General features: G+C 40.0%; 1 protein-coding gene across 1 annotated transcript in view; it reads left to right on the top strand.

The window, feature by feature from the left end:
- Positions 1 to 22,500, top strand: part of LOC135110059 (glutamate receptor ionotropic, kainate glr-3-like) — a 177,724-nt gene that overhangs the window by 72,421 nt on the left and 82,803 nt on the right. The window contains exon 7 of the mRNA XM_064022026.1: positions 6,558 to 6,772. Within this exon, the coding sequence (XP_063878096.1) occupies positions 6,558 to 6,772 (215 nt within the window). The remainder of the gene's footprint in view (positions 1 to 6,557; positions 6,773 to 22,500) is intronic.

The following is a 22,500-nucleotide window of genomic DNA, read 5'->3' on the forward strand; positions in this document are numbered from 1 at the left end:
TTTCCCTTTAAACAGCAGCACGGGAAGGCAGCCGGAACACCTTCTCACGCTCATTTGATATCCAGTCATTGGAAGCAGACGTACTAAGACGTGCTGTAGCACTTACCTGAGACGCGCTGTAGCACTAAGGCGGAATACTAGGTAGCAGGGTCAGTTGCCTTAAAGGGAATAAGTGAGTCATTATCGGCTGTACGCCTCGCCCCATTTATATAGAATAGGAGTCTCTGTAGTAGTCTGCCAGTAAGTGTATTAGTGAATTACACATTACACCCAGGGAAGTGACTCCTCGGTTGTATGAGTGTACATGCCGAGTTTGCGCAGTGAACAGTGACTGACCCCCTGTGTGTTCGTGGGTACTTTTTCGTATTAGTTTCTTGTGTCTTTTGTTAGTAACCCTGTTTTGTCTTAAATACTATTGAGAGTTGATGCAATTCAACCGCAGAAGACTTAAGTAACTAGCCACATAGTAAACTTTACTCCCTTCCCACGTTCTGCCAAGGCCTGTCGCCCAGGAGGCAGTAAACGATAATACTCGGCTTGAGGCTATAACACTCTGTTGAGCAGTGGGGGGACTGTCACAGTGGGTGGAAGCCTAACGGGATATTATACCTCGATCATATACGTGTTATCGTATGTTAACTTTTTCCTAGACGTGGTTGTCGATTCTTCTGCAGCTGTGGCTGTTAATGGTAGTTTGGAGTATCTCCCTTGTCTGTGGATCGGTTGACTGTCTGGCGACTTCAACTTAGTGTGTGAACTGGAGTTACGACCATTGTGAATAGGATGCAGGAGTCACAAGGGACCCTGTACACACGTATTTGAGCCCTGTACTGGATCCACGTAGGAGGTGGCTCAGTGAAGCTAGTCCGGGTGCGGCAGCATGTTGAAGGGGCTGGGATTTGGCGACCATTCCAGGATTTTTTTTTTTTTTTTATGTAGGAAGGACACTGACCAAGGGCAACAAAATCCAATAAAAAAATAATGCCCACTGAAATGCCAGTCCCATAAAAGGGTCAAAGCAGTGGTCAAAAATTGATGAATAAGTGTCTTGAAACCTCTCTCTTGAAGGAATTCAAGTCATAGGAAGGTGGAAATACAGACGCAGGCAGAGAGTTCCAGAGTTTACCAGAGAAAGGGATGAATGAATGAGAGTACTGGTTAACTCTTACGTTAGAGAGGTAGACAGAATAGGGGTGAGAGAAAGAAGAAAGTCTTGTGCAGCGAGGCCGTGGGAGGAGGGGAGGCATGCAGTTAGCAAGATCAGAAGAGCAGTTAGCATGAAAATAGCGGTAGAAGACAGCTAGAGATGCAACATTGCGGCGGTGAGAGAGAGGCTGAAGACAGTCAGTTAGAGGCGAGAAGTTGATGAGCCGGAAAGCTTTTCATTTCACCCTGTCTAGAAGAGCAGTATGAGTGGAACCTCCCCAGACATGTGAAGCATACTCCATACATGGACGGATAATGTCCTTGTATAGAGTTAGCAGCTAGGGGGGTGGGTGAGAAAAACTGGCGGAGACGTCTCAGAACGCCTAACTTCATAGAAGCTGTTTTAATAAGAGATGAGATGTGAAGTTTCCATTTCAGATTATAAGTAAAGGACAGACCAAGGATGTTCAGTGTAGAAGACGGGGACAGTTGAGTGTCATTGAAGACGAGGGGATAGTTGTCTAGAAGGTTGTTTCGAGTTGATAGATGGAGGAATTGAGTTTTTCAGGCATTGAACAATACCAAGTTTGCTCTGCTTCCCTGCGTGAAATGTTTACCTCCTGAAGGGTTGGACGTCTATGAAAAAGACGTGGAAAAGTGCAGGGTGGTATCATCAGCGTAGGAGTGGATAGGACAAGAAGTTTGGTTTAGAAGATCATTAATGAATAATAAGAAGAGAGTGGGTGACAGGACAGAACCCTGATCAACACCACTGTTAATAGATTTAGGAGAAGAACAGTGACCGTCTACCACAGCAGCAATAGAACGGTCAGAGAGGAAACTTGAGATGAAGTTACAGAGAGAAGGATAAAAACCGTAAGAGGGTAGTTTGGAAACCAAAGCTTTGTGCCAGATTCTATCAAAAGCTTTTGATATGTCCAAGGCAACAGCAAAAGTTTCACCAAAATCTCTAAAAGAGGATGATCAAGACTCAGTAAGGAAACCCAGAAGATCACCAGTAGAGCGGCCTTGACGGAACCCATACTGGCGATCAGATAGAAAGTTGTGAAGTGATAGATGTTTAAGAATCTTCCTGTTGAGGATAGATTCAAAAACTTTAGATAGGCAGGAAATTAAAGCAATAGGACGATAGTTTGAGGGATTAGAACGGTTACCCTTTTTAGGAACAGGCTGAATGTAGGCAAATTTCCAGCAAGAAGGAAAGGTAGATGTTGACAGACAGAGCTGAAAGAGTTTGACTAGGGAAGGTGCAAGCACGGAGACACAGTTTCGGAGAACAATAGGAGGGACCCCATCAGGTCCATAAGCCTTCCGAGGGTTTAAGCCAGCAAGGCCATGGAAAACATCATTGCGAAGAATTTTAATAGGTGGCATGAAGTAGTCAGAGGGTGCAGGAGAGGGAGGAACAAGCCCTGAATCGTCCAAGGTAGTGTTTTTAGCAAAGGTTTGAGTTCAGCTTTAGAAATAGATGTGATAGCAGTGGTACCATCTGGTTGAAATAAAGGAGGGAAAGAAGAAGCAAAGTTATTGGAGATATTTTTGGCTAGATGCCAGAAGTCACGAGGGGAGTTAGATCTTGAAAGGTTTTGATACTTTCTGTTAATGAAGGAGTTTTTGGCTAGTTGGGGAACAGACTTGTATGGTTCCATGGCATGGTTCCAGGCAGAAATATAAAGTGCATGAGATTCTGGTGATGGAAGGCTTAAGTACCTTTTGTGGGCCACAAGCTGTGTTAAACCAAGCTTTGGAAGGTTTTGGTCGAGAAAAAGAGTGAGGAATGTACGCCTCCATGCCGGACATTCTGTCTAGGTGACTTCTGGCATCAAGCCAGAAATATCTCCAATAAATTTGCTTCTTATTCTTTCCCTTCTTTATTTCAGCCAGATGGAACCACTGCTATTACATCTATCTCGAAAGCTGAACTCTTCGCTCAAACCTTTGCTAAAAACTCTACCTTGGACGATCCAGGGCAAGCCTTGAATCGTCCAAGGTAGAGTTTTTTTTTAGCACCTCCACCCTCTGACTACTTCATGCTACCTTCTGTTGTTTTCCGAAACTATGCCTCCATGCTTGCACGTTGTTTAGTCAAACCCTTTTTTTTTAGCCACTCCTCCCTCTGATTACTTCATGCTACCTTTTGTTGTTTTCCGAAACTGTGCCTCCGTGCTTGCACATTGTTTTGTTTCAAACTCTTTCAACTCTGTCAACATCTACCTTTCCTTCTAGTTGGAAGCTTGCCTACTTTCAGCCTGTTCCTAAAAACGATGACCTTTCTAAACCCTCAAACTACAGTCCTATCGCTTTGATTTCCTGCCTATCTAAAGTTTCTTTTTTTTTTTTTTTTTTTATCTTTCCTCAACAGGAAGATTCTTAGACATCTATCACTTCACAACCTTCTATCTGATCGCTAGTATGGGCCGTTCTTCTGGTGTCTTCTGGCTTTCCTTACTGAGCCTTGGTCATCCTCTTTTAGAGATTTGGGTGAAACTTTTGCTGTTGCCTTTGATATATCAAAAGCTTTTGATACGGTCTGGCACAAAGCTTTGATTTCCAAACTACTCTCCTACAGCTTCTATCCTTCTTTCCATAACTTCATCAGAAGTTTCCCTTCTGACCCTTTTATTGCTGCTGTGGTAGACGGTCACTATTTTTCTCCTAAATCTATTAACAGTGGCGTTCCTCAGGCTTCTGTCCTGTCACCAACTCTCTTCTTATTATTCATCAATGACCTTCTAACCAAACTTCTTGTCCTATCCACTTCTACGCTGATGATACCATCCTGCACTTTTCCACGTCTTTTTATAGACGTTCAACACTCCAGGAAGTAAACATTTCATGCAGGTAAGCCACAGAACGCCTGACTTCTGATCTTTCTAAAATTTCTAATTGGGGCAGAGCAAACTTGGTATTGTTCAATGCCTCAAAAAACTCAATTCCTCCATCTATCAACTCGACACAACTTTCCAGACAACTATCCCCTCGTCTTCAATGACACTCAACTGTCCCCCTCTTCTACACTGAACATCCTCGGTCTGTCCTTTACTTATAATCTGAACTGCAAGCTTCACATCTATTCTCTAGCTAAAACAGCTTCTATGAAACTGCTAACTCTGTACAAGGGGCTTATCCGTCCATATATGGAGTATGCGGTTCCACTCATATCGCTCTTCTAGACAGGGTAGAATCAAAAACTTTTCGTCTCATCAACTCCTCTCCTTTAATTGACTGTCTTCAGCCTCATCGCCGCAATGTTGCATCTCTAGCTATCTTCCACCGCTATTTCATGCTAATTGCTCTTCTGATCTTGCTAACTACATGCCTCCCCTCCTCCCGCGGCCTCGCTTCACAAGACTTTCTTTTTTCTCTCACCCTATTATGTCCACCTCTCTAATGCAAGAGTTAACCTGTATTCTTAATTATTCTTTCCTTTCTCCGGTAAACTCTGGAACTCCCTGCCAGCTGCTGTATTTCCACCTTCCTATGACTTGAATTCCTTCAAGAGGGAGGTTGCAAGACACTTACCCTTCAATTTTTTACTACCTCTTTGGACCCTTTTATGGGATTGGCATCTCAGAGGGTTTTTTTTTTTTATTGTTTTTTTTTTTTTTTTGCCCTTGGCCAGTGTCACTTCTACATAAAAAAAAGTGTGTGTGTGTGTGTGTGTGTGTGTGTGTGTGCATATATATATATATATATATATATATATATATATATATATATATATATATATATATATATATATATATCAGAAATACGAGTATGTAGTACTGTCAAAAAATTTTGTAGAGTCTACAGAAATTTTTTTTGAATGATTCAGAACATTCTAAAGTAGGTTTATGAGTATTCTAGAAAGATTGAGAACATTCTGGAACACATTCTAAAACGAGTAAGGATATTTTACAGTACTGCTCGACAATATAAATGTAGGGGCTTTGAGACCACCAATTAGTTCTGCTTTGGTTGCCGGAGAAGACACATCACAAAAGGTGAAATGGCATCAAGAGGCTGCAGTCATTCTATAGATGCATTCTGCTACATATGTAGTTAATTCATCTAGACAAGAGCAAAGAAGTTCTCTGTGACAGTATCTGGAAAAATGGTAAAATTTAGCTATTCTGGGGCAAAAAATCATTCTAAAACCCAGAAAAGCAAAGTTCGACAGGAATAATGGATATTTTTTATTGTTTTGCAATGAAAATAATTGTAAAATAACACTTGCTTGTCAAAGACAAAAGCCGTGTTACATAGCGAACAGAATCCTATATAATTATATCAGTTAATACATAAAACTTAAAATTCTGTGCGCCGTTTCTTACTTTCCCTCGGCGACCTCTGTCCCTGGAAGCCATAGTCTCTTTGGAGAAAATTTTACTTTTTTTTCTGCCAATACCTTTACTGGTGACCAGTGGGAGTATTTAAAGAAAAGTATAGATTAAGTAATATTTAAGTACTTATATGCGTAAACCCGGTAAGTATTCATCCCTTCCCGTATAACAGGCAACATTATAGTGTTTTTTTTTTTTTTAATACAATTTTTTGTTGCCCTTGGCCAGTGACCTCCTTGCATAAAAAAAAGAAAAAATGCCACAATTCAATCTTGCAACTATTTTGTTTGCGCACTGCAACGCACATGGCATACCTGAACTGAATTCTGAAAATGGGTACAGCCCTTTATACTTCCAAGCTCATCACTTTCTATTGCCATTGTGTGAATCATTTGCTGTGACTTATATCAGAGCAGACGATTCACACACACATGTACATATTCCTCCCATCACTACATGCCGTTCAACCCCACCACCGCCGTCCCATCTGCTTTACTGCCCCTTTATGCAATTGATTCCTCTTTAATTCATTTCTAATTCGTCTTCTTTGTCGACAAATTCACTATGCGGACGACAAATGACAACATATTTGCGGCGGAATTAGATCGTTCAATCAATTCTCTATATTAGTTTAATTACATTCGTTCTGCTTCATTGTTCTTTGCTCTCCATTACATTGATAAGCTCCTACTAATAATGTTGTCGTACATTTTTTCTTTCTTTATTACTTCATCAACAATCTATACCATTGCTCTTGAAATGCTTCTCCCTGACCTTCTGAAGTCAGCCTAACATTTTATTAATTTGGTCTTTGGTCGGTAATGTATCATTCAAGGCCAAATGATTATATAACCCATGTCATATAGAAAATTAAACGCTTATTGATCAACCTGCATGACCGATCATTTCCTGAATGACAAGGGGGAAAGATTTAATTAATGATCTGAATTTCAAGAAATACCTACTTATTCAATTTTTAATGTTTGTATATGAACAGGTTTAGCGGAACCAGTCGCCCTGCCACCTCGTTTTGCATGCTCTTCTAACCATAGACCAATAATACAGGTGTGCCACAAATGCCGGATGAAGGGACGACCCGGTTCACGGTTGGCCTGTGGCTGCTCGTCTCCCTCATCATAGGTACCGTTTACCGCAGCAATCTGAAAGCAATGCTGATAATTCCTAAAGTGGAACTGCCATTTGATAGCCTAGAAGAACTGATCGACACCGGCTTCACCGTTGCCACGATCAGTGGAACCACAATGCATCTTGATATAATGGTGAGACAGAGCGAGAGAGAGAGAGAGAGAGAGAGAGAGAGAGAGAGAGAGAGAGAGAGAGAGAGAGAGAGAGAGAGAGAGAGAGAGAGAGAGAGAGATTGCCTCGCGCCAAATAACAGGAAGTCCATTCTGAAAAGTCCGAAGATCCGAGATATCTTAAGTTTTAGAAATTATGCATGGTTCTGGGCCCGTTGTACATCGGATTTATTGAATCAATGCTAGATGGGATCCATAAAGCAGGGATAAGCTAACAATTACTCCCCCACTTCCACCTTTTTTTTCCTCCCTTAATTAATGAATTAAAACATCATATGCCTCCATAGTGGGAACCGCCTTGTCATGATGTTGGGGGGGGTGAGTGTTTGCGTGTTCCTATGAATTGACGCGCGAGGCTAGAGGGCGCTTCGGCCCCTGCTCCACCCTACTTAGGGAGAGAGGGCTAACCATGCTAAAAAGGTCGTCAGTGAGGGACCAGACTAAATGGTTCCCTAAGTTAGGCAGCTAGAACGGGTCATCGGTATCTCTCACCATAGGGGCCACCTTCTGAGATCGTCCTGTGTTGGATGATTGGGTGTCCGGGTTGAGATGCATTGTCTTAGCTCCGCCATGGACAATCTTTCAAATCATGAGGGGACATTTTTTAAAACGAGTGGTCCCCATGGGGGCGAGGGACTCTGTTCATGATGGCCAGCGCTGCCGCCCCCCTCCCTTAGTCCCGGTAGGTAGTTTCCCTTGGCCGCTAGAACCATACTACTTTTATAATATCCTTATGGGCAAATATAAAAATTCATCTGGCTCTTGAGGGGCGGTCGACCAGGCCCTCAAGACGTGCAGGCAGGAGCTCATACTCCCCCTGCTGTTGCCTCTCATGGTGAAGACCCTTAGAATCAGTTGTGGAGTCTCGTCTTGACACTCTTATGATCATTAATGTCTATGCCTCCATGTTTTCAAGCCTTTCGGAGCAGTCCTCCGTATCGGTCTCAAATATGACGATTGTCTCTCTGGTGTTTTGTGACATTTACATCTGTCATTGCTGCCAAAGCTTCTCTTGAGGCAATAAATTATCTGCATCTTGGAGACAACAACTTAATTACTGAAATCATTCGATCAAGCAATGCAGATGACAGCGAGAATTAGTATTGTCCTACTATCTGATGAAGCTGAAGAAATTGCTCCCAAAGTTTGTCACCCACCTACACTTTATTGGTTTGTAGCTTCTTATAAAGCAGGTAACTTTATTCATGCTGCTAAGTATCTAGAAAGGGAGATAGGAGTGCTCTCTACAAATAACACCAGAAGAAGAAGAATGGTAAAGATGTATTGATCCAGGCTAAAGATTTAATGCAAGCACTTCTGATGGGATCCTTGAATCCATCAAACCAAACCAAACGTTTAATTACTGCAAAGGATGTACAGTATTTATAAACAGGATTTCTACGAATTATCAGAAATGACATCTTTTAATTATGTCCTGATAATGTTCAACGAGTCCAATATCAAAGGAAACAGTAATATGATCATGCTCACTTTCTGTGGCTCTTTTTCTCCCTGTTTGTAGTGTCTGAGAGTCCATCGTATTTGTGTCCGTATTCTAACGGAAGTAGAAATGGTTCTCTCCCCCCTTTCTGTCTAAATGCAGTGTGTTTTTGTGTGTTGTATGCTTGTCAGATGCTAATAACGTCCGGGCTCGCAGCTGTGCTTGTACAATTAAAGAATTGTATTGTTTCTGCGAGGCTACAGCTGTCTACTTTCTTCTCGGATTTCCACCAATTATATATAAGGTGGGAATTTGTCTTCTGAAAGATTGTAGATTATACTGTTTCCTGTCCAGTGTGTGTATAATATCTTTATTGGACATGGGCGGTTTTCGTTACTGTGGATGGTAGTCAAATATGGTATTATACCTCAATCAGGGAATAGTCTGTTCTGTCTGTGCTCCCTAGCACGTAGCTCATCAGTTCTTTCTGACTTGGAGAATTAAGTTGGCGTTTATTATATTTCCTTTTCCTTGGGCATGTTAAACGGAGTGACGACCAAATTGAGGGTGTATAGTTGTCGACGACCACCAGGAGCCTATATTTATTGTATTTATACCTGCACTAGGCTAGAAAGAGCTAACTTAGGGAAAGCTGACCCAAGTGTAGTGGCAGCTGTGAAGGGAGCGGGGGCTGAACCTAGTTGTAACAATATATATATATATATATATATATATATATATATATATATATATATATATATATATATATATATATATATATATATATATATATATATATATATAGTTTCAAAGCTCCCACCAGCTCTGAACACTAGTAGCATTTAACGGCACAAAACACTAATGAGACAGATACACAATAATATAACATAATGAAAATCTTCCATGCCCATGCCATCCTTCCCTTATAAACCAAATGAACCTGACTGCCGTCTATGACAAAGGGATGTATCAACCAAGACAACACGCACTTGTTGCAATTGTTGCTTGGGTCACACAACAAAGTGGGGAAGGGGGTGAATGGGGAAGAAACGAGGAGGTGACAGGAAGCCTGTACGCTTACCGACACATACACAAGCCCTGACTGAGAATACTGGTTAACTCTTGCATTAGAGAGGTGGACAGAATAGGGGTGAGAGAAAGAAGAAAGTCTTGAGCAGCGAGGCCGCGGAAGGAGGAGAGCCATGCAATTAGCAAGATCAAAAGAGCAGTTAGCATGAAAATAGCGGTAGAAGATAACAAGAGATGCAACATTGCAGCGATGAGAAAGAGGCTGAAGACAGTCAGTTAGAGGAGAGGAGTTAATGAGACGAAAAGCTTTTGATTTCACGCTATCTAAAAGAGCAGAATGAATGGAACCCCCTGGACATGTGAAGCATACTTCATACATGGATGGATAAAGCCCTTGTATAGAGTTAGCAGCTGGGAGGGTGAGAAAAACTAGCAGAAACGTCTCAGAAAGCCTAACGTCATAGAAGCTGTTTTAGATGGAGATGAGATGTGAAGTTTCCAGTTTAGATTATAAGACAAGGACAAACCGAGAATGTTCAGTGTAGAAGAGGGGGACAGTTGAGTGTCACTGAAGAGGGGATAGTTGTGTGGAAGGTTGTGTCGAATTAATAGATGGAGGAATTGAATTTTTGAGGCATTGAACAACACCAGGTTTGCTCTGCCCCAGTCAGAGATTTTAGAGAGATCAAAAGTCAGGTGTTCTTTGGCTTCCCTGCATGAACTGTTTACTTCCTGAAGTGTTAGATGTCTGTGAAAAGACGTGGAAAAGTGCAGGGTGGTATCATCAGCGTAGGAGTAGATAGGACAAGAAATTTGGTTTAGAAGGTCACTGATGAATAACAAGAAGAGAGTGGATGACAGGACATAATCCTGAGGAACACCACTGCCAATAGGTTTAGGAGAAGAACAGTGACCGTCTACCACATCACCAATAGAACGGACAGAAAGGAAACTTGAGAAGAAGTTACAGAGAGAAGGATAGAAGCCGTAGGATGGAAGTTTGGAAATCAAAGCTTTGTGCCAGACTCTATCAAAAGCTTTTGATATGTCCAAAGCAACGGCAAAAGTTTCACCAGAATCTCTAAAAGAGGACGAGCAAGAATCAGTAAGGAAACCAGATCACCAGTATAGCGGCCTTGATCTGATCGCCATGCTGACGTTTAGATAGAAGGTTGTGAAGTGATAGATGTTAAAGAATCTTCCTGTTGAGGATAGATTAAAAAACTTTAGATGGGCAGGAAATTAAAGCAATAGGACGGTAGTTTGAGGGATTATAACGGTCATCGTTTTTAGGAACAAACTGAATGTAGGCAAACTTCCAGCAAGAAGGAAAAGTATATGCTGACAGACAAAGTTGAAAGTGTTTGGCTAGGCAGGGTTCAAGGACAGAAGCACAGTTTCAGAGAACAATAGAAGGGACCCCATAATCCTTCCGAAGATTTAGGCCAGCGAGGGCATGGAAAACATCATTGCGAAGAATTTTAATAGGTAGCAGCGTCAGAGGGTGGAGAAGAGGGAGGAACAATCACCGAATCATCCAAGGTAGAGCGTTTAGCAAAGGTTTAAGCAAAGAGTCCAGCTTTAGAAATAGATGTGATAGCAGTGGTGCTATCTGGTTGGAATAGGAAGGAAAGAAGAAAAAGTTAAAATATTGGATGTTTTTTGGCTAGATGCCAGAAGTCAAGGTTGGAGTTAGATCTTAAAAGATTTTGACACTTTCTTTTAATGAAGGAGTTTTTGGCTAGTTGGAGAACAGACTTGGCATGGTTCCGGGCAGAAATATAAAGTGCATGAGATTCTGGTGATGGAAGGCTCAAGTACCTTCTGTGAGTTACCTCTCTATCATGTATAGCACGAGAACAGGCCAAACCAAGGTTTGGAAGATTTAGGTCGAGAAAAAGTGAGGAATGTACGCCTCCATGCCAGACACTATAACCTCTGTTATGCACTCGGCACACAAAGACGGTTCTCTGTCACGGAAGCAGTAGTCATTTCAAGGAAAATCAGCAAAATACCTCCTCAGGTCCCCCCAACTAGCAGAGGCAAAACGCCAGAGGCACCTCTGTTTATGGGGATCCAGAGGAGGGACTGGAGCGGGAGGACAAGATACAGATATGAGATTGTAATCGGAGGACCCCAACAGAGAAGGTAGGGTAACAGCATGAGTAGAAGGATTAGAGGTTAGGAAAAGGTCAAGAATGTTGGGTGTATCTCCAAGATGGTCAGGAATACAGGTAAGGTGTTGCACCAATTGCCCTAGGTCGTGGAGGATAGCAAAGTTGAATACTAGTTCACCAGGATAGTCACTGAACGGAGAATAAAGTCAAACCTGGTGATGAACATTGAATTCTACAAGAATGGAAATCTCTGCAAAAGGGAATAAAGTCATAATGTGCTCCACTTTGGAAGTTAAGAAGTCAAAAAATTTCTTATAGTCAGAGGAGTTAGGTGAGAGCTATACAGCACAGATAAATTTATTTTGGGAGTGACTATGTAGTCGTAGCCAGATGGTGGAAAACTAAGAAGATTGAAGAACGTGGGCACGAGAGCAGGTTAAGTCATTGCGCACATAAACGCAACATCCAGCTTTGGATTGAAAATGAAGATAGAGAAAATAAGAGGGAACAGAAAAGGGGCTTCTGTCAGATGCCTCAGTTACCTGTGTTTCAGTGAGGAAAAGAAGATGAGATTTAGTAGAGGAAAGGTGGTGTTCTAGAGATTGAAAATTTGAGCTAAGACCGCTAATGATGCAGAAGTTAATGAAGAAAAAGTTGAGGTGGCGTGTCAAGACACTAAGTCTCTATCTATCTATCTATCTATCTACCTATCTATCTATTTATCTATCTATATATCTCTCTCTCTCTATCTATCTATCTATCTATTAAGTATGCTCTTCTGGTATCGACTTTAAGTCTTAAAGTCGATACCAGAAGAGCATACTTAATATATATACTTAATATATATATATTAAGAGCTCATATATATATATATATATATATATATATATATATATATATATATATATATATATATATATATATATATGAGCTGAACAGGGGCAAACCAGGAATTTAAGTTGCAACGTTTCATCTTATGCAGAAGGCGTCATCAGGGTAAAAAATAGAAATTATCATTGAGTATATCCTAAAACAAAAAATATTAAATGTATAAAAAACACTATGGTATTGGCAAAGCAAAATGAGACGCGAAAACGAATGAAACGGCAGCAAATAAGTAGTGGATTAGTGAAAGGAAAAAAAAGAATAGTAATAGAGATAAATAATTAACTAAACTGAAGTAAAACACAACCTATAGGTGCTAATGAAGAACAATAATAAAACTAAGGGTGTAGTAACGTCAATGAAACTTATGTGTTCCAGCTGAAGGAGTAATGAGGACTGACAAGGGATAGCAGTGTATGTGTTAGGTTGGTTATTTAGTGCCCTACGAAAAAAAAGTTCCCTTGTGGCAGACGGTGATTACAAATCCTATCACTGGATTAAAAGAAATACAAATATTGACACTTTTATAGATTTTTAATTGATAATGGAATAATCCGAAAGATAATAATAATAATAAAGGAATTCAGAAATACAAAATGAATGGTAGCGTACTCTTCAGTTACATAAAACTACGATGGAGATATTTTCGCGACTACTGAATTGCGGGGGAGACCAGAGAATAAATAAATAAATAACAAATATAACCAAAAAGTATGTATAGACCTGAGGACAGTCTCCCACGGTGATCTCGAACCAGGTGGTTTCACTAGTCACGTGGAGAAAACCAACAAAAAAGAACGAAAAAATGCGAATATCTATCCATTCAGAACACTGGTTTATCAACAGGAATATCTGAGGAGAATCCGAGAGGGTCTGAGGAGAATCCAAGAGAGTCTGCTTTAGTAAAATTATTGTTAAACAAACACTTACTTAATATTACAGGAAAGGAGGAGGAGATTATCAGACTGCATGCTCACCTGAGGAGAATCCAAGAGAGTCTGGCTTTGCTTGTGAGGAAATCGGCGGGAAACTAAGGATAAAGGTTTCCAATGGGGAAATTTATTAAGAGTTATAATTTTGTTTTTACTCGTAGTGGGGGGGCCGACTAGGTTGTGAGTTCAGGGATGAAAAATATGAATAATTAAGTTACTGTTTACTTTATAGTTGTTACTTTAAGAAGTTTAATTCAATGGACTTTTGAAATCAATTGGGGAATTAGTCAAAGTCTGGTATCTCTTCCTGGCTTGCGTAGCAACAGGGGTAAGAGGACGGCGAAGCAAAGAAGACTTATTAGATTCGTCAACCTCATTGGCGCGGCGTAATTATCTGGGATTTGTTTGAGCTGGTTTAAGACCTTACCATTATAGAATTAATTTTATCGTATTAAGGGCTCCCCATTCTCTGGGATTAGGTGAAAAATTCGCCTCTATAACCTGGCCAAGCAGGAGAAATTACGTTTATTCACTGGGTAAATTTATTATAGAAGTGGTCAACACAGTGACGCTGAGAGGGGGGGGGGGGAAGCAAGGACAAAAGGACACTGAGGAGAGGAGGGGAAGGGGGGGGGGTTAGTCACATGGTACTGAGACTCTGGTCATCCCCGCACATTACATGGGCCTTAGCCTAAAAAAAAAAAGTAGAAATATACATAATTAATTTTCCAGCACTACAGTTACACCCTCGGAACCCAAAGCTCCAACCCGAGTTTATAACAGATATAACTGTGTTGATGACAGTTAATTATTTAATTCAGGTTTCAAGTGTTTAATGTAAATAGCTGCAAATGTTTATGTTTGTATTTGCGTCAGTTTTATGTAATATGCTGAAATTTTTCTCCGAAAGCAGATGATCGTGTGTATGTGAGTGTGTTCTCATTACTGAAAAAGGAGTATGTACGTATCGAGTTAATCTTATGTTCACTAATTCTATATTTTTTATTCCTCTTGGTTTCCCCAATATATCGAGCCTTACAACTCGAGAGAGTAAATTCATAAATGATGTTACAGATAAGTCCAATAGTGTATGTATTAGTAAAAATAAAAATAAAAAAATAAAAAAAAATAAAAAAGAACTGGATCCCCCAAAAATGACAAGGTCCAAGGAGGATATAGATGACACTGCACAGCTGAGAAACTATAATCATCTGGGTCCCAAGCTCTTAACACGTACCGTGTTTAGTACTTAAATATATATATATATATATATATATATATATATATATATATATATATATATATATATATATATATATATATATATATATATATATATATATATATATACCTCTTAGTGAAATGTTTAGTGCGTATATATACATATTACGGCCTTCAATAACAGCAACAAAGAATATTTTAACCAAATCAGAAGTGAATGTTTCATATACATACCTATCTTTTGGGCTCAGAGTTATCATAGACTGAATACTTTTACAGGAACTGTCTATGTCAATATGCATATAACATCAAAGCAATAAAATGAGATTGAAAGCTACAGCATTAGAGAGGGATAGAGATTTTGGTTATAAATTTTCCGGAGTTGGCTACTCAGGGCGGACTGCTGTGTTTCCTCAGAAACCATCACATAAGAATGTAAATTACTTACACATAAGAATGTAAATTACTTACACATAAGAATGTAAATTACTTACATCTAAGAAATTATTTCTCAAATTTATAATCAGTAAAGCATAAGAGATAGGAAACGAGACTTCAAAGTAATCGGAAAGGAAAACTAATCAGCATAAAATTCATAGTGTGTTCTATTCTTGGAGAACTGGGATGTAATAGCCACGGCCTTGAGACGTGGGGTGTAGCTAGATCCAACATCCAACCATTTTGCTGAACGTACAATTTTTGTTTATTTGTAGGTATTTGTAATGTAAAGAAGTATTTATTTATTACACACACTATAGAGTTGTGAAAGTGTATGTAAATGTGAGAATAAAAGTAAAAAAAAAAAAAAAAAACTACAAGAACCTAATAACACACACACCCTTCACTCAAAATTTCAAAATTCATGGCGACTCCTACACCAGCCTCGGAGTCCCATCTGGGGACTGCCCTACTGATGACGACCCTAAGTGTCTTGACACCCCCCTTAACTTTTTCTTTATTAAATTCTGCAACATTCGTGGTCTAACATCTAATTTTCAATCTGTAGAACACCACCTCTCCTCTTCTAGACCTCATTTGTCTGAGGCTACTGACAGTAGTCCCTTTTCTACTCCCTCCTACTTTCTCTATCCATCATCTTCCGAGTTACTCTCAAACTAAATTTATCTATGCTGTATACCTCTCACCTAACTCCTCTGACTATAAGAAATTCTTTGACTATGTAGCTTCCAAAGTGGAGCACATTCTGACTCTCTTCCCTTTTGCAGAGATCTCCATTCTTGGAGACTTCAATGTTCACCACTAGCTTTGGCTTTCCTCTCCCTTCACTGACCATTCTGGTGAACTAGCCTCCAACTTTGCTATCTTCCACGACCTAGAGCAATTGGTGCAACACCTTATTCGTATCCCTGATCGTCTTGGAGATACGCCCAACATTCTTGACCTTTTCCTGACCTCTAATCCTTCTGCTTATGCTGTCACCCTTTCTTCTCCGTTGGGCTCCTCCGATCCACAATCTCATATCTGTATCTTGTCTTATCGCTCCAATCCCTCCTCAGAATCCCACTAATCGTAGGTGCCTTTGTCGTTTTGCCTCTGCTAGTTCGGGAGACCTGAGGAGGTATTTTGCTGATTTTCCTTGGAATGACTACTGCTTCCCTGTCAGAGACCCGTCTTCGTGTGCTGAGCGCATAACAAGAGGTGATAGTGTCTGGCATGGAGGCGTACATTCCTCTTTTTCTTGACCTAAACCTTCCAAACCTTGGTTTAACACAGTTTGTTCTCGTGCTATACATGATAGAGACGTGGCCCACAAAAGGTACTTAAGCCTTCCCTCATCAGAATCTCATGCACTTTATATTTCTGTCCAGAACCATGCCAAGTATGTTCTTCAACTAGCCAAAAACTCCTTTATTAACGGAAAGTGTCAAAATTTTTCTAGATATAATTCCCCTCGTGACTTCTGGCATCTACCCAAAAATTTCTCCAGTAACTTTGCTTCTTCTCCTTTCCCTCTTTTATTTCAACTAGATGGCACCACTGCTATCACATCTATTTCTAAAGCTGAACTCATCGCTCAAACCTTTGCTAAAAGCTCTACCTTGGACGATTCAGGGCTTGTTTCTCCCTCTCCTCCACCCTCTGACTACTTCATGCTACTTTTTGAAATTCTTCGCAATGATGTTTTCCATGCCCTTGCTGGTCTAAACCCTCGGAAGGCTTATGGACCTGATGGAGTCCTTCCTATTGTGCCTCCGTGCTTGCACCTTGCCTAGTCAAACTATTTCAGCTCTGTCTGTCAACCGCTTTCTTTCTTGCTGGAAGTTTGCCTACATTCAGCCTGTTCCTAAAAAGGGTGACCGTTCTAATCTCTCAAACTACCGTCCTATTGCTTTAATTTCCTGCCTATCTAAAGTTTGTGAATCTATCTTCAACAAGAAGATTCTTAAAAATCTATCACTTCACAACCTTCTACATGATCGCCAGTATGAGTTTCGTCAAGGCCGCTCTACTGGTGATCTTCTGGCCTTCCTGGGATTCTTGGTCATCCTCTTTTAAAGATTTTGGTAAAACTTTTGCTGTTGCCTTGGACATATCAAAAGCTTTTGATAGAGTCTGGCACAAAGCTTTGATTTCCAAAGAACCCTCCTACGGCTTCTGCCTCTCTGTAACTTCATCTCAAGTTTCCTTTCTGACCATTCTATTGTTGTGCTAGACGGTCACTGTCCTTCTCCTAAATCTATTGACAGTGGTGTTCCTCAGGATTAGGTCCTGTCACCCACTCTCTTCTTATTATTCATCAATGACCTTCTGAACCGAACATCTATCTGATGATACCACCCTGCAGTTTTCCTCGTTTTTTCATAGACGTCCAATCCTTCAGGAAGTAAACATTTCACACAGGGAAGCCACAGAACGCCTGACTTCTGATATTCCTAAAATTTCTGATTGGGGCAAAGCAATTTTGGTATTGTTTATTGCCTCAAAAACTCAATTTCTCCATGTATCAACTCGACACAACTTTCCCTATCCCCTCTTCTTCATTGACACTCAACTGTCCCTCTCTTCTACACTGAACATCCTCGGTCTGTCCTTTACTTATAATCTGAACTGGAAAACTTCACATATCATCTCTAGCTAAAACAGCTTCTATAAAGTTCGGTGTTCTGAGACGTCTCCGCCAGTTTTTCTCAGTCCCAAGCTGCTAACTCTATACAAGGGCCTTATCCCTCCATGTATGGCGTATGCTTCACATGTCTGGGGGGGTTCCACTCATACCACTCTTCTAGACAATGTGGAATTAAAAGCTTTCTGTCTCATCAATTCCTCTCCTCTAACTGACTGTCTTCAGCTTCTCTCTCATCGCCGCAATGTTGCATCTCTAGCTGTCTTCTACCGCTATTTTCATGATAACTGCTCTTCTGATATTGCTAACTGCATGCCTCCCCTCCTCCCGCGGCATCGCTACACAAGACTTTTTTCTTTCTTTCACCCCTAATTTGTCCACCTCTCTAATGCAAGAGTTAACTAGTATTCTCAATCATTCATCCCTTTCTCTGGTAAACTCTGGAACTCCCTGCCTGCTTCTGTATTTCCACCTTCCTATGACTTGAATTCCTTCAAGAGGGAGGTTTTAAGACACTTATCCTTCAATTTTTGAGTATGGCTTCGGACCCTTTTCTGGGAATGGCATCTCAGTAGCCTTTTTTTTTTTTTTTTTATTGGATTTTTGTTGCCCTTTGTCAGTGTCCCTCCTCCAAAGAAAAAAAAAAGAAATGATGAAGGGACAGGATTGATGCCCACCACTTTCATGGAATATATTTTTTCTCTCCACTTCTTGACCGGTTTCAATGTTTAGATGATTATACTTGCCCAGTTGATGATGATGCTTGCCACTGTTGGATCAGCTTGGAAGAGTTTGGTGTTTTGGTAGCGTGGAGGACCAGTAGTGAGCTTTGTATTTCTGGTAGTTTGGAGGTCTTGGGTATAAGTTGATATAGTTGTTGGGTGTGAGTAAAACGCACGTATCATGACAGTTTTTTTATTTAATAATAGTTAGAATGTACACACTTGATTCGAGATGAGATTATAACGTGACGATTGAATGTTCTCCTTCTCTGAAGTGACATGAAATGATGACTTAGCAGCGTCTCCCAAGACTGACTGTGATTGAGCAGAACTGAGTGAGAGACCAAGATTGACTGCTCAAGACTGGGTGACTGACTCTGAATGGAAGTGGACTGAGAGCTCGCTACCAATTTGCCTGTATTTATCTAAGTTAAGTGGATCATGTTTTGGTTTTTGGGGAAGAAATGACCAGGAAAAGGACCAATAGGTAAAAAAAAAAAAAGAGGTAAAAGGACCAATAGGATATCTCTATTTTTAGACAGGCGTTTTCCCTAAGGAATGGAAGTGGGTATATATATATATATATATATATATATATATATATATATATATATATATATATATATATATATATATATATATATATATATATATATACAGGGTGTAACGCGAGCTTCTGCAAATACTGCAAGACGTGAAAGAACATGTAATTCTAAGTAGAAAATGTTCAACACATATGCATTTTAATACGTTGTTTACCCGTCAGAAGAACTGAAAATGTATGGGATTTGCGGGTGTGCTCTGCATGTAGCTATGAGGTGACGGACAGACAGTTGCACTGTCGTAGCCTCGGAGGTGCTACTTGGTTAAATCATTAATGATTTAATCTTATTTTTTGCAAGCTGTGGAATATTACAGTATCATATAACAAGACAAATGGTATTAAAAAGCATGTCATTTACCGATAAGCATTACACGACAACATTATTGCGGTAATTAAAAGTAATCCTGTAAAAATGCTACACGGCATCATCACTCAGCTGTTTTCAAGGTCGCTCGGACTCGCTTCCTCTTGTCACTCGCTTTGATGATGCCACGTAGCATTTTACAGGAGTACTTTTAATCACCGCAATAATACTGAAGAAAGCACCGTAGATGTGTAGTAGCGTAGCAGCTTGCGTCGGTGACGGCTTAGCAGAAATGCCTCGGTGACAGCTTGGCAGGTTACCCTGGGGCGATGAAGGTAGCTGGAGTAGCTAGCGGCGAGCAGGCAGGACACGTGGGCTAGGAAGACTTGTTGTGTCGACTCATCCCACCGCTGCCACCGTTTTTTATGTACTATATAGTTCTGGTGCTAATACTGAGTATAGATAGCCAAAGAAACACGGTGGTAAAGCTGCTGCGTTGTATTAATAAAATAAACTATACAATCTGACAAATATGTGGAGCTGCCTGCGTGTCATATGTCCGCCACCTAGGCCAAGCGGACACGGAGTACGTATGTCTGCCAGCATGGTTGGACGGACACTAACTCAGGTGGTTACTCGCCGGGTCAGGTTAGGTCAGGTGAGGGTTGGCCTCACCGCGACGTGGTGATGGGCAGGCGACCAGAGGCTGGCGTCAGGTCCCAGGGGACCGGAGAATGGAATGCGGGCGAGGCTTCCCGCCAATGTATATATATATATATATATATATATATATATATATATATATATATATATATATATATATATATATATATATATGAAACACTCCGGGTCATAACAACTTAAGCACCACCGTCATTGAAATCTTGTTTTTTGTATAATGAGCATATTCGAATATCCCTTTACTGCATGACAGGCCAAGAACCTCTGGTATGTTGAGAAACGGTAGAAAATCGCCTCTGAAACTCTACTACTAAAAAAAAAAAAACTACTCCGTGCTCGTGCACATGAAACTTGGAAAGCACCGCTAACTGAGTTACCTCCATTTTTTTTTTCATTATCTAATCATAGATTATCACTGTGAATATTCTACACATATCACTGTGTTCAGAATAAAATTATGCACACAACAGGATGGAATCTACTCCAAGAAAATTTATTCATACGATGTTTAGGAGGCTTGAATAAAGTGTTGCATAAACCTGTCTCTTTAATTCTTACCTTTCACTTCAACTCGCACGTATTGTTTCTTTTTTTTTTTTTTTTGTGTGTGTTATTTTATCTTAAATCATCATAATCTGCTTTACATCGTTCATTATACGGTGTTACCAAAATTAAAGTACGTTCAAGGTGTTCCTGGTTAAAATCCTCTGGAAACACAAACTTAGCTCGGCCTGCGAGAACCTTGTCCGACATGCCTGCCTCCATCGCACACCTCGGAGCTGGTGAGCCAATCAGAGCGCTTCCCTCATGTTGTATAGTGCTGGTGAGCCAATTACAGACCGTGATCAGTACGTTGAAAACCAGAGTTCTCTACAGTTGCTGCTCTAGAAGTGACGTGAAGACTTTTGAGTACAAACAGTTAAAACCTGCGTACTCTTTACACCTATTATCTGTGTACGGGATCAGCAAATACACAACTTATGGTGTCTTCCATCGCGTCGGCTACTGACATCACTGCTCACCCTGGCCGCCTTAGAAAGGTTAGTGTAATGGTAGGATATCGAGTAACTTTATAGTGTGGAACACGAATGATTTTATCACCACCACTTATAGGGCTATAATACTGAGTATAATGTTTGTCGAATGTCTTTTCTTCTTGAACTGACCGGGTGAAGTGGTCACACTTTTCAAAGTGTTTCAGACGGTATCATCATCTGCATTCGCGAAATATTAATAATCGTTTTTATAACACTTGTATTACCTATTACCTACCTTGTATTACCTAGAGATATTTAGAAAGACTATTACTAAGTAAAGTTTAGAAACAGCCCATTAAAATAGCATTACCAAAAAGAATTTGGGTAGGAGTCTATTGTAGCCTCCTCAAGCTATCTCAGATAAAAACTCTTCTTTGTTGTATTCCTAAGTGTATAAACGTGTATTACCTAGAGATATTTAGAAGTAGCCTAGTTGAAAGGGTACATACCAAGAAATGCCTTCATTGGCAATGCTTGGCTATCATATCGTGTCAAGAATAAACACCTTTATTAACAACATTTACCATTGCACTATATGATTATAGATTAGACTGGGGTGTGGTGGACACTGAGGCAAAGTCCTAATCCGATACAATTACTTTGGAAGATATTGGGAAAAAACGATGATTCACGGACTGTGAAACCCATAGTAAACTTAACCTATTCTTATCAAAAACTAAAAAGAAACTAAACCCAATCACAATATTATTGTGAACCCCCCTCCCCCCACCCCCCCCCCAAAAAAAAAAAAAAAAAAAAAAAAAAAAAAAAAAATATATATATATATATATATATATATATATATATATATATATATATATATATATATATATATATATATATATATATATATATATATATATATATATATATATATATATATATATATATATATATATATATATATATATATATATATATATATATATATATATATATACCCTTGCCGGGAAGCGAACTCGGAGCTTCTATGTAGCATCTCATCATATCCGCTTGGCCACGCTGGTCGTCAAAGCGAAGGACGAATGTGTCAATAATAAAGACCTCTAGTATCATTATAGAATAATAATCTATCTATATATCTATATACCAGGCATATTTCCCCTAGAAGGGAGTAGCCAAAGACAAGGCACTTCAGGAATTGGGGAGCCACAGCCCTTCCCATCTGTGCCTAGTCTGTTCATGGGACTATCTACCTACAGAGGAGTGGGCTTCCAGTCCCCTCGCTCCATCCCTTTTCGTTGCCTTCTACGATCTGCAGGGAATACGGTGGTAGTATTCTTAAGCCCCCACCACAGGGCTAAATATAACAACAACAACAACAACAAAAACAACAACAACAACAACAACAACAACAACAACAGTAACAGCAACAATAATGAAATAAAGAAAATGAAATAAAAAAAAAAAAAAACGCGGCGACTGTGAGTGGATGCATGTAAGCTGGTTGAGATGACGATGTCATGTATGAGTAGTTTATGTGTAAAGTGGTTGCTTGTCTGGCTGACTCTTGTGTAAATTTTCAGGGGCAACAGGTGACATGGAGGAATGCTTTGGACATTATCGTGGAAGGAAAAGGTCACGCAAGATTAGGGAATGGAAAAGGAATGTAGCTAAGCAGAAGAGGAACACGG

This window comes from Scylla paramamosain, chromosome 19 (assembly GCF_035594125.1).
Source record: "Scylla paramamosain isolate STU-SP2022 chromosome 19, ASM3559412v1, whole genome shotgun sequence".
Lineage (NCBI taxonomy): Eukaryota > Metazoa > Arthropoda > Malacostraca > Decapoda > Portunidae > Scylla > Scylla paramamosain.